The sequence below is a fragment of the Muntiacus reevesi genome, chromosome 7 (genome assembly GCF_963930625.1).
Source record: "Muntiacus reevesi chromosome 7, mMunRee1.1, whole genome shotgun sequence".
NCBI classification, from domain to species: domain Eukaryota; kingdom Metazoa; phylum Chordata; class Mammalia; order Artiodactyla; family Cervidae; genus Muntiacus; species Muntiacus reevesi.
This window is the reverse complement of record NC_089255.1, coordinates 59105322-59117922: the sequence shown is the minus strand read 5'-3', so window position 1 is coordinate 59117922 and position 12601 is coordinate 59105322. Positions and strand designations below refer to the sequence as shown.

Sequence of the window (12601 nt, the reverse complement as noted above, 5' to 3'; positions counted from 1 at the left end):
GGTCAATTCTTCTGCCAGTGTGAACATATCTGGTGTACAACTGACTCATAACATAGGGCCCTCACTCTCATACCCACCATCTGAGATCCTGATATGGAAGCCACAGCAGTATTGTTTGGGTGGAGGTGAAAGTGAACGATAATTTTAGAGAATCTGTGGATTTAAGAGACACTAAAAGAGGGACTTTCATGGTGGTCCAATGGTTAAGACTATGTGCTCCCAATGAAGGGGGGCCTGGATTCTATCCCTGATAAGGGAACTAGATCGCACATGCTGCAATGAAGATCAAAGACCATGCATACTGCATTTAAGGCCCAGCACAGCCACATAAATAAATAAATAAATAAATAAATAAAATTTTTTTTTTTAAAAAAAGAGAGAGAGAGGATAAAGGAGAAGGTCTGAAAAAGTTAGAAGTTACTTGGGTTAGATTTTTAGGAGTCAAATGCTGAATCAGATGTTGAGTCTTTTATTCACAATTACCTCCAAATGCACAGCCCAGGTTTATGCACTTTGTCCCTGTGACTCAGGATTTTTCAGCCTTAATATTAATGACATATTGGGCCTGAGAATTCTGTAATGGGGGGGGGGGGGGGCACTGTCCTGAGCACTGTAGGGTGTTTGGCCACATTCCTGGCCTCTAGTCTCCAAAAGCCAGTACTTCCCCTCCCCTTCCCCTGTTATGTCTCCAGGCTTTGCCAAATGTCCCCTTAGTAGCAAAATCATCCCTGACTTAGAGCCACTGCACAGCTGGACTCAGCAGAGGTTCCCAAATTTTCTGTGCATCAGAATATCATAGAGGGTGTGTGTGTTGGTGTTCTGGCCCTCAGTCGTGTCTGACTCTTTTTGACCTCATGAACCATAGCCCACCAGTCTCCTCTGTCCATCAGATTTCCCAGGCAGGAATACCAGAGTGGGTTGCCATTTCCTCCTCCAGTCATAGGGGGGGTTGTTTAAAATGCAGATTTCTGGGGCCCCGCCTCAGGGATTCTGAACCAGCAAAGTCAGGATGGCCGGGGTGGGGTGGGGGTGGGGGGAAAGGGCGGGTTGGGGGTAAGGTCAAAATTTTCACTTTTAACTAGTATTTTCAATTGATATAGTTGATGCTTGGCAAACTTTGAGAAATACTACGATGAAGATTCGATGAAGTAATAAATATTTTTCCAAAGGCAAATGCTTTTCCCTCTGCTGTACTGAAGTAAGAGGAATGCTGACTAGTCAAGAAATAGTAGGCAGCTTTAGAGAAGAGGGCAGGCCTGCCCTGGTGAGTACCATAGGGAAAGGCTTAGGAAAGAAAGTTCTACCAGGGTGGCAGTGCTGGCCAGGGGAAAGGATGCCAAAGGGAATGGTAAAAACACCAAAATCGAAGCTAGTCTATTTCTTTTTTTTTTTGCTCAAAGGCACTCCTAGAACTTTGAAAGTTCATTCTTCTCCCCTGACCTGAGACTTACCATGTGACAAGCTCTGTGCTAAGCTTTATATATAAATTTGTTTCACTTAATCCTCTCCCCAGCCATATGAGAAAGCTTTATCAACCTTCGACATTATTTCTCTGGGAAAATTCATCATCCCAAAGAACTGATAACACAAACCAACTTTGCCTGACACATTTTCACAAAATAGGAATGGCCTGCACTAGTCCTGGAGCCCCACTACTCTTGAAAACTCTGCAACTCTGTTAGGATGGCAAGAGACCCTCTGAGTGGAGAAGGCCACATCCCGGTTTCCTGGGTCTCACCCATTCCCAATACTCAGTCCCGCTGCATAAAAGAAAGAAGCCCCACTATGGTGCCCAGGAAGAGGACATTCTCAGCTTCTCTCCCAGGTATTCCGAAGTGGAAAATAAAAGACAACGTCACAGGTGGTTATGCAAACTCAGCAACCTTGCAGGGGAGGGGTGGGTGGCTGGGGACTCAGACAGACAGGTGATGGAAGTGAGTGAAACTGAGTGGGACTGTGGATCAGTGCCCACTCTAGTCATCTGTTAACATGTGGGATGGCCAGCCTAGTGCTGTCAGCTCTTCTAAGAAGCCAGAAAAATCCAGAGCTTTATATGAACCTTCTTGGTTTTTAAAATGTTGGTACTGATGAAAAGAAAATTTTTTTTTCTAATTTGACCAGACAAAATATGTCACTAAACTGTTGGTTTATGACCTCTGTGTTCCAGATTCTTTCCTGGGTAGGCACTGCCTGTACTCTGCCTTCTTTTCCCTCCCTCCCTCCCTCTCTCAATCCCATGAACCTCCCACAGGTCACATGATTTCCAATTCCTCCCAAGAACTGCCTCCGGCCTCATTTTCCTCCAGAATCCTTGGCTGCCAGTGTCTGCCCTGCCAAATAGGAACGGCTCCTTCAACTTCATTCCATCTTTCCCCAGTCTTAAATTGTCTGCCCTCTTCTTCCTGCCCTTGTTCTGTGTCCTCCCTCAATCATCTCCTTGGAAGGAAAGTTATGACCAACCTAGACAGCATATTAAAAAGCAGAGATGTTACTTTGGTCTGTCTAGTCAAGGCTATGGTTTTTCCAGTGGTCATGTATGGATGTGAGAGTTGGACTATAAAGAAAGCTGAGCGCAGAAGAATTGATGCTTTTGAACTGTAGTGTTGGAGAAGACTCTTGAGAGTCCCTTGGACTGCAGGGAGATCCAACCAGTCTATCCTAAAGGAGATAAGTCCTGGGTGTTCATTGGAAGGACTGATGTTGAATCTGAAACTCCAATACTTTGGCCACCTGATGCAAAGAGCTGACTCACTGGAAAAAGACCCTGATGCTGGAAAAGATTGGCAGGAGAAGGGGACAACAGAGGATGCGATGGTTGGATGGCATCACTGACTCAATGGACATGAGTTTGAGTAAGCTCCGAGTGTTGGTGATGGACAGGGAAGCCTGGCGTGCTGCAGTCCATAGAGTCACAAAGAGTCGGACATGACTGAGTGACTGAACTGAATTTGTACATCTGAGTTTATGGTTGCAAATTTATACTTCCTTATCATCATTGCTATGATATCAATAAATTCTCATATGATGCCCCTCAACAAAAGTTTTCAGAAGTCCAGCTCTTTGAGGCCTCTTGAATTTCCCAAATATCCTTTCCGAAAACTCTGTTTCAGATGCAATCTTTTAATGTAGAGGCTACTTGCGCACAACATTGAGGCCTGCATCTTTTGGCCACCATGATTTTGATACTTCACTGCAAATCTGACCGGACCACCCTGAGATCCAAAGCTTGTCACTCTTAGGAGAGGGGAAGATACCCCAGCTACCTCATACCCCTGCTCTGAGGAAGACACTGTGACATGGCCTTGCCCCCTGAGCCCTGTGTATCTTCTAGACCACTCTCCTTATGATGGGACTGTCACATTGGGAAACAGGGATGCTTCCATCCAACCCATGTGATGACACAGTATGGTACTGGCTTTAAAGTAACATGAAAATGGAAGTGAGAGGAAAAGCCACATATGTGAAATGACCTCAAAGGGTTTTAGAAGATGAATGAAATAAGGTCAGTCCATGCATGTTGTACAAGTCCTGGTCCAACATGGACACGTTGTCACCCACAGGGACCTCCATAAACAGAAGGGTAAAACTGGCAAAGCCAATGCATTTTGGGCTCCTTTCCATTCTTCCTTGATCTCCTTTTCTTTCTCATCGCTTTTTAAAGGCTGTTTTCCTATCAGAAAAACATTCTTATTCTGGTCTTTAAAAAAGACATGTATTCAATATTTCAATCATGTAGATATGTTTGGCATAGGCATTTAGTTTGGGGAGTGGGGGAAGGTGAGGCAAGATAGGGGCAGAAAATAGAATGTTGGATATATTCACTACTATATATAAAATAGATAACCAACAAGGACCTACTGTATACATAGAGACTACACTCATTATTTTATAATAAATGATAAGAGAAAATAATTTGAAAAATAATATATATATATAGATCACTGTGTTGTATACCTCAAGTTAAGATGACATTGTAAATCAACTGTACTTCAATTAAAAAAAAAAAAAAGAGTTTTGTAGACAGAACTGTGCTTCCCTAGTGGCTCAGATGGTAAAGAATCCACCTGCAATGCAGGAGACCTGGGTTCGATCCCTGAGTTGGGAAGATCCCCTGGAGGAGGGCATGGCAACCCACTCCAGTATCCTTGTGAGGAAAACCCCCATGGACAGAGGAGTCTGGTGGGCTGCAGTCCTTGGGGTTGCAAAGAGTCGAACACAATTGGGTGACTAGGCACAGCACAGACGGAACTGGTAGTTCTTGTCTGGGTTCTACCAGAACTTGCTGTGTGACCTGGGGCAAGTCATTTCACATCTCTGAGCCTCTTTCCCCAACTGCAAAATGAAAGTTTTGGATATGGTGATCTCTGAAACACCATCTTCCAACTAAGGCTCTAGTGGTCAGAGGTGAGCAAGGACTGGTCAGATCAAGGGATATGTGCAGTTTTAAAGAGAACAGGAACAATGGATCAACTATGCCAGGATTTTCCTAAGTTCTAGCAGAATCCACTTCTACATCCACTTCAAGAAAGAAACAGTAAGAAAATATAATACCCTCATTGCCAAAGAGTCAGTTTTAGCTGGAATTATTTCCTCCCACCTGTGTGATGTCTCTTTTATCCAACAATAACTCCAAAAAAAACCCAGGAAAACAGCAGAGGCAGAAAGCCACCTCCATTAGCTGTGCACACACCACTAACCCACATAACCAACGTCCCACAATTTTGCATAAACCGTTGGGCAGTCTCTTCAAGGGTTCCCCAGGGTTAGAAATCTTTCCACTTTCACGGTTAGTTATTAGACTGCTGATGTATGTGGCAGGGCCTTTTTCTTTTATTACATTTGCCCAGAGAAAGCAGAGAAGGGTTAACTCCCGGTACTCCTATAGACCTTGGATTGGATGCCAAGCTCCAGCATGGCCCCGCTGGCTAGACCCAGTAAGCAAAGCCATGGTCCCAGAGTCCTGGCCACCATCCAGTATACGTGCTGCCGAAGTGAGCACAGTACTGGCCACCGCCATTCACACTGGCCTGCCTCCTGGACCTGCCCTCTACTCCTCCCTGGAATCCCACAGTTGGATACTGTTCCACCTGACTCCTCTCTCACCATCTCTCTAAAACGTTGACCACCTGTACCCATGCTAGCGCAAGGTTTCTGCTTTACTGGTGAAGCCAGCTCAGGGTGAGCAAGAGGGTGTTGAGGGCATTCTGTCTCCTCTCTATTGAGACAAAGGTGTGAAAAGTTACTTCCTTCAGAAAAGAGATGCTAATCGAAGATTTCAGACAATGGGAGAGGGTACATGGGGTCTTAGGATCATAGATAGCATTCTGTTCACTTTTGTTTCAAATATAAGAACATAAAGAAGTGAAATGACGCATCCCAGGTCACACAGCTGGCTAGCGTCAGAGCCATTACTTTAACCTAGACCTCACAATTCCTAGACGAGTGCTCTCCCACAGAAAAGACAGTTGGGGCAGATGGAACATCATAGTACCATGGACCACATCTAGTGCAGACAATAGGCAGTACTAGTCTACAGCCTCAGTATTAAGATACAATATTAGAAAAGGGAAGATGGATGGTGAGAACATACCAAGAGATTTACAAAGGAAGTAAAAAGATCGTATTTGCACCCAAAACTGATGAGCCCAATAGGCAAGAAAGTTTCTGTGGGCAAACACACTGCAATAAATGTTTTGCGGAACTGTTATGGGTTGAACTGCATAGCTCAAAAAGATAAGTTGAAGTCTTAACCCCCAAAACCTATGAATGTGGCCTTACTTGAAAGTTGAGTCTTCACAGATACACTCAAGTTAAGATGAAGCCATAATGGATTAGTGAGAGCCTTAATCCAATGACTGGTGTCCTTGGACACACAGGAGAGAAAGACATGTGAAGACGGAGGCAGAGACAAGAGTGATGCCTCTACAAGCCAAGTAATGTCAAGGATTGCTAGTAGCCACCAGAAACTAGAAGAGGCATCGAAGGATTCTCTCCTAGAGCCTTCAAGGGATCATGGCCCTGCAGATAGCTTGATGTCAGACTTCTAGCCTCCAGAACTGAGAGAGAATAAATGTCTGTTGTTGTAAGCCATTTGGTTTGTGATACTTGTTACAACAGCACTAGGATACTAATACCGTCTCTGGAAATGGTTGCACTGGGTGAAGCTGAAGTGAGGAGACTGAAATCATGCAAATGAATGCAAGCAGGCAAGTTCTACGGGTTGGTCCTATAAGAAGTTCTCCTGCCCATTATGGTCCTTCATCTGTGCTACTCCATTTACGAACCTGCAGAACTGCCTGACTTGCTTGGAGGTAAGCGGAGAGGGTGGGAAGAAGAGCACTGGAGTGAGATAAACCTGGATTTGAATCTTTAGTCTGCTATTTACTTACATTGTAAAGTGCAGGGTAGACAATACACTCTTTGAGTCTTGATTTCCTTACCTGGAGAAAACAGCCTTACTCCGTGTTTTATTGTGAGAACTACTGTGCTAACCTGTGGCAGTTCTGTCTGGGTTAGTTTCTTTGCCTCTGACTTATTTAGTCTCTGAACTAAGTTATAGGCAATCTGGGAACTGGATATGGGAAAAGAAACTAAAATTTAAATATCTCCCACATGGAAAAAGGAGCGTTAGTGCCTGTAAATGCTGGTGTTGGGACTGCTGTACATTATATATGAAAGTTGCTGAGAGTAAATCTGAAGACTTCTCATCACAAAGAAATATTTTTTCTTTTCTTTTGTATCCATTAATATATGAGATGATGAATGTTCAGTAAACTTATTGTGGTAATCATTTCATGATGTAGATAAGTCAGATGCAGTATGCTGTACACCTTAACCTTATAGTACTGTATGTCAGTTATATCTCAATAAGACTGGAAGAAGAAGAAAAATGCTGGTGATGGGGACCTTCAAGGTCATTGAGATCAAGTCTCTCATTTTACGCATGAGAGCGCTGGTCATGTTGCGTATTTTCCATGCTCACCATACACAGACCATTTTGGGCACCTGGGAGACCTCCACATGAATGTTTGTTGCTAGACAAAGTGAACTGGAAAGACCTCATAAAAAACTGAAATGTAATATTATGGTGGGAACACATGTCACCATGTGGCCACATTTAACAGACCTCACCTACCTCACTACTTTGCTCAGACCCAATCTGGCTGTCCATTTCTAATTTGGTATCTCTCAAAGAATGGTTTGCTAGCCCACTTTTCTTGAGAAACCTTCAGGTGGTTTAAGGTCTAAGCTTGAACGAAAGTTACTCAAAAATAGTTTCTTGGGATTCATAAAGTATTCTCAGCTGTATAACTGATTTTATATCATAAGACCAAAAAAAGAGTCATTTTTAAAAGAATATCTAACCTAAAGTCAACTTTAACTTAGAGTAGATGGCAAATTAAGTACTTATTGTGAAGATAAAAGACAAAAGACAACAAAATTAAAAGCAGCTCTAACTATGCCATTTTTATACAAAAAAGAATACAATGTTGGCGGGAAATGTAAATTTGGTACAGTCACAATGGAAAACAGTAAGGATGCTCCTTAAAAATTTAAAAACAGAACTACTATACGATCCAGTAATGCCACTTCTGGGTATTTATCCAAAGAATTCAAAACACTAACTCAAAAAGATACATGGCTATTTACATTAGCCAAGGTATAGAAACAACCTAAGTGTCCATCAATGGATGAGCAGATAAAGAAGATGTGAAATATATACATATATACACACATGGCTTCCCAGGTAGTGCCAGCGGTAAAGAACCCTCCTGCCAATGCAGGAGACAGATGTAAGTTCATTCCCTGGGTCAGGAAGATCCCCTGGAGGAGGGCACAGCAACCCACTCTAGTATTCTTGCCCAGAGAATCTCCATGGACAGGGGAGCCTGGTGAGCTACAGTCCATAGGGTCACAAAGAGTCAGATATGACTGAAGCAACTTAGCATGTATATATATATATGTATGTATATACACACACACACACACACACACACACACAATGGAATATTAGCCATAAAAAAGAATTGCAACAATATGGATGGACCTTAAGAGTATTATACTAAGTGAAACAAGTCAGACAGAGAAGGCAAATACCATATAATTTCATTCATGTGTGGAATATAAAAACCAAAATAAATAAAGCAAAAGAACATGTAGATACAGAGGATATAGTAGAGGTTATCAGAGGGGAAGGGGCAGGGGTGAAACAGCTTTGTAAAGGGGTCAACTCTATGGTGAAAGATGGAAACTAAACTGCTAGTGGTGAGCACATTGTAGTGTATACAGAAGTAGAAATGCAAAGTTGTACACATGAAATTTATAAACAAGTGTCATCATCATAAAATAAATTCTTCAAAAAAGAATATCTCTCTCACTTCTCTACTCTGTTTTCATCATCATCGAGAAACCTTTGATTTAACTCTTCCTATGCACATTTTTCTACAGATGAGATCACAATTTTGGTTTCCTTGACACAATAATTTTCACTATAAATTAACAGGTTGGCATTTCATCTTTTAAAATGAGTGCACATCACATCTAAAAGAATTCTGAGCAGAATCTCAACCAGGATGAAAACCGGTGGTGAAAGTAGCAAAGACTGGCACACACAGGGCAACTGGATTCTGCTGCTGACTCTTCTTTTGACTCACCTGTGTGGCCATAAAAAAGAAATCACTTCTCTAGTCTTCAGTTTCCTCATGGAGGCATTGAGCTTGATAAATTTTGAGTTCCTTCCATCTTTCAAAGCTAGGGTTTTACAAAAGTTAATAAATTAGGGTTTCCCATGTATATTTGACTTTCTAAAAGAGGTGTCCACTGGTGTTTCATGTCACTGTCTATTGGCAACACAGTGTGACTCACATAGATCATGAGGTCAGCACTTTTCCTAGGATCCATCGTCATCACCAGGAAAAAGACAGATGGCATCCTCAATAAAAGTCTAAAATGCCAGTGGAGACACTCCCTAGGGAAATGGAGATCACACAGCAACTTGTCCACATTAGAAATTGTACATGTGTATGGGTGTGGGGAGGTGGAAGGAAGTACAAGAGGGAAGGAAAGGCAAAGCAGAAGACAGAGGATGTCCAGGTGATGGAAAGGCAGGCGCCGAGCATGGCGTAGGAGAATCACATTCTCCCATTAGAGCCTGGAGGATGCTTAAGCTTGACCAGTAAGAAGTACCCACAAACTTTTAGTAGATACATGAAACTGTTTCCATGATGAGCTGTGTCACTGTGAGGGAGGGTAAGAGCTGAGTGTCCTATAAATTTATCTTCCTTGGAGGTTTTTGTTATCAATTCACCAAGGCTGCCCCTAGTCTGCTTTCCCTGCAACCCTTTCAGCATTCATTATTTTACTTTCTTTGAGATCTTAATTGTCTGTGTGTGATACAGTTATTGGGCTATCTCTCAAATGTCTACCTTCAGATCAGACTACTCACCAGAGTGCTAGTCTTACACAATGGCTACCTACAAATTAGAACCACTTAGATATCATTACTTTAAACATAATGTGACCCTGTTCCCAACTCACTCTATCACTGACATTGCTAATCCCATTGGGAGGCTTACATCTGAAGTTATCTTTCATTCCTCACAACTCTATCAATAATCATCCACAGTCACTATAAATAGCAATAAACACACTCAGCAGTCTACTCGCTGCTCAATAAATGTTCACCCGTCTGTTATTTGTATGATGATCTGAAATGATCTGCTCAGTCATTCAAGACTGTTGAGGTTCTTTCCACAGAGACTCATATTCATCTATTTTCTCTCATCTTCACATTAATCCATGTTACCACCCCTGGTGCCTAAACTAGAGTATCTTTCTTATCGACCTCCCAATTGCTAATTTTTCCCTGCTTCACAAATAAATTCACAGATTGGTCTTTTTGAAACCACCTTCATCAGGTTGTAGTTGATTTATAAACCTATGAGGGTTCCTGTTTGCCAGTCAAAGTGTTACAAACTCCCTATTTGGCATTAAGAGCTTTGGTCAGCTGCCCCCTCCTCCCCAAGCTACCCGAGATCTGTCTGTAATTTGCCTTATTTTACTCATATTTGTTTGAGCATCAACTATGTGCCAGCCACACTCTCTACCACCAGCTATCCTCCAGCATTCCCTCTCTTTTCAGTTAAGCCCAGCATGATGCTCCCCTGCAGTAACCACAGTGATATCTGCCTTTGGACTTTGCTCCAGTTCTTGCCCTGCCAGGAATCTCCTGCTTTCTGCCAATAAAGATCTGATAGCTATTCCAAGATGCACCTTCCCCTGAGGGTTCCCCTATGAATGAATCCCTGACCACAACAACCTTCCCCTTTTCCTGAATTCCCTCAGCATCTCACACCAGATATATGTTGCTAAATATTGTTCTCTTATTATTTCATCTCTATTTGTTGGTTTCCCTGATTGAAATTGTGAGCTCTAGAAGAACAGAAGCCAAATCTTCTTTTACTCAGATATGAAATGGAAAAGGGCAGATGCAAGGCCAATAAGGACCTTGATTTTGCACATGGCTCATGGACAAGGCCCCATGGCCACAGCGTAGGCAATAAAGACAAAAAAAATGTGCACCAAAGACCTAAGGCTACCTCCTAACACAAGACTAGAGACTCAGCCATGTTTGGAGAAGTGTTTGTTAAATGCTGAATTAGATTTTTAAAAACAGTTCAGGTCCCTTATACACTATGTATTCCTCCAGCACAAAAATCTCTACTGAAACACAATGGCCAGTATAATTTACTGAGTCTTAATCACTAATTAGATTTGAAATTCTTGACTCTTCTTGTACAGAATGCTCAGTCCAGCAGAGACATCTCAGCTTTCTCTATGAGAGGTTGCCCCTACCCCTGGCAACTACCTACACTAACATGTAGCACCAGTTCATGCCCTTGAACCAAAAGTTGTGTGACTCTGATTAAGGCCAGATATTTGATATAAGACCACCTTCCCTTCTCCACCCCCTCCAGCTACACAATGTCTTATGTGCTTGCATGCTAAGTCTGCTTCAGTCATGTCTGACTCTTTGGGACCCTATGCATGGACTGTAGCCTGCCAGGCTCCTCTGTCCATAGGATTCTCTAGGCGAGAACACTAGAGTGGGTTGTCAAGCTCTCCTCCAGGGGATCTCCCCTACCCAGGGATCTGAACCCATGTCATTTAGGTCTCCTGCATCGGTAGGTGGGTTCTTTACCACTAGCGCCACCTGAGAAGCCCCATGATGACTTATCCAAACCTAAAACTCGGCCGGATAATGCGCGGCCCCTTTCAGAAAGCAGAGAATATGCCCCTTGCAGGAGTGCAGAGAGGGAAATAGACTTACCCTCACATAGTAGCTCATGCCCAGCCCCAACAGGTGCTGCAGAAAGTGTCTGTCCTGTCTGTTCCGGGGGGTTGGTTCCCCAGGGCCGGGAAGTGGGCAGGCGTCAGGAGTTAAAGAGGTCGCCCTGTGCCCCAGGGGGTCCCGCTGAGGCGGAGGTGCTGGCACGGCCCTATTGAGACTGGTTTCAGGGGCAGCCGGGCTGCTGGGAGCCGGGTCCTGGCTTTCCTGGAGCTTGAGTCGAGGTACCTCTTTGGTACCCAAACAAAAGTTTTTCAGACTCAGCAAGGTGGCTGGGTTGGCCAGCTTTACGCTGGCCATGCGAGGGATCAAGGTGCACAGTGGGGTGGGGCTCTCCTGGGACGCCAAGGCAGCATCTTCAGCGGGCAGGTGAGGCGCCAGGGCGGGGTAAGGAGGCTGCGGCGAGCCCTTGCTCCCGGTCGAGCCTCCCGGGCTGCCTTCGTCCACGGACGTGATGGACTCATTCCGAAAGCGGCTGTACTTGGCCCTGTGCAGCATCCCGGGGTGCCCGAAGAGTCCTACATATAGCACGAGTCCTGCCAGGCTGTCCTGACCGCGTTCTCGCATAGCCTTGGCAGTGCTGAAACAGGATACTGTTGCATAAATCGCCTCGCCGTCTGCTAGATAAACGGAACGGAAAACAAACGCCTCAATGCCCCGTGCAACTTGCGGCAGCCACCTCTCCAACTCCGCTCTCGCGCTCGCCCGCCTCGGCTCCGGGTCCTCGAGGGTAACAGCCCAGGGGAAAACGCCTACCCAGCTGATTTCGGTCCCGTCTGTGGCCCAGCGGCAGCACCCGGTGTTCTCGCCGGGGATTCCTTGTTGGGAAAGCTTGGACCCCGCCTCGCGGCGGCGAGGATCGCTCACCTCCTACTGCTAGGCACGGAACCGGGCGGAGAACCAGCCAGCCGGTCCCGCCGCGTCGCTGGCGGTGCGGGAGCCTTGCAGAAATATTTAGCGCCCCCCACCCCCATCCTCCCTTCTGCACACAGGAACTTTCAAACCTGCTCCCTCCGGTTCCCACAGGGCGGGGCAATGTCTGGCCTATTAACCCTTTATTTGTTCCAGCGATTGTTCATTTAAAAAAGGAAAAAAGGAAATGTCTATAAGAGCCAAAGGCCCTTCTGCCTGAGTTCGTTTCTCCTGATGGCTGCCCTCTCTTGGAAGATCTTGTCTTGCATCCCATCTGGGCCTCAAGCCAGCAGTACTAGTGACAGGCGCTCCTCTGCATTATTTCTCTGACTTGTGGTCCTT

At 44.5% G+C, this 12601-nt stretch overlaps 1 protein-coding gene across 2 annotated transcripts in view; it reads right to left on the bottom strand.

The window, feature by feature from the left end:
* Positions 1 to 12312, bottom strand: part of SHC4 (SHC adaptor protein 4) — a 124539-nt gene extending 112227 nt beyond the window's left edge. Inside the window, exons 1-2 of one of the 2 annotated variants that reach the window (XM_065940497.1) lie at positions 12104 to 12312; positions 11330 to 11967 (exon numbers count right to left, since the gene is read on the bottom strand). In XM_065940497.1, the coding sequence (XP_065796569.1) occupies positions 11330 to 11914 (585 nt within the window). In that variant the 5' untranslated portion in view covers positions 11915 to 11967; positions 12104 to 12312. The remainder of the gene's footprint in view (positions 1 to 11329; positions 11968 to 12103) is intronic. The other variant, XM_065940498.1, reaches the window with a different exon arrangement.
* Positions 12313 to 12601: the final 289 nt, after the last annotated feature.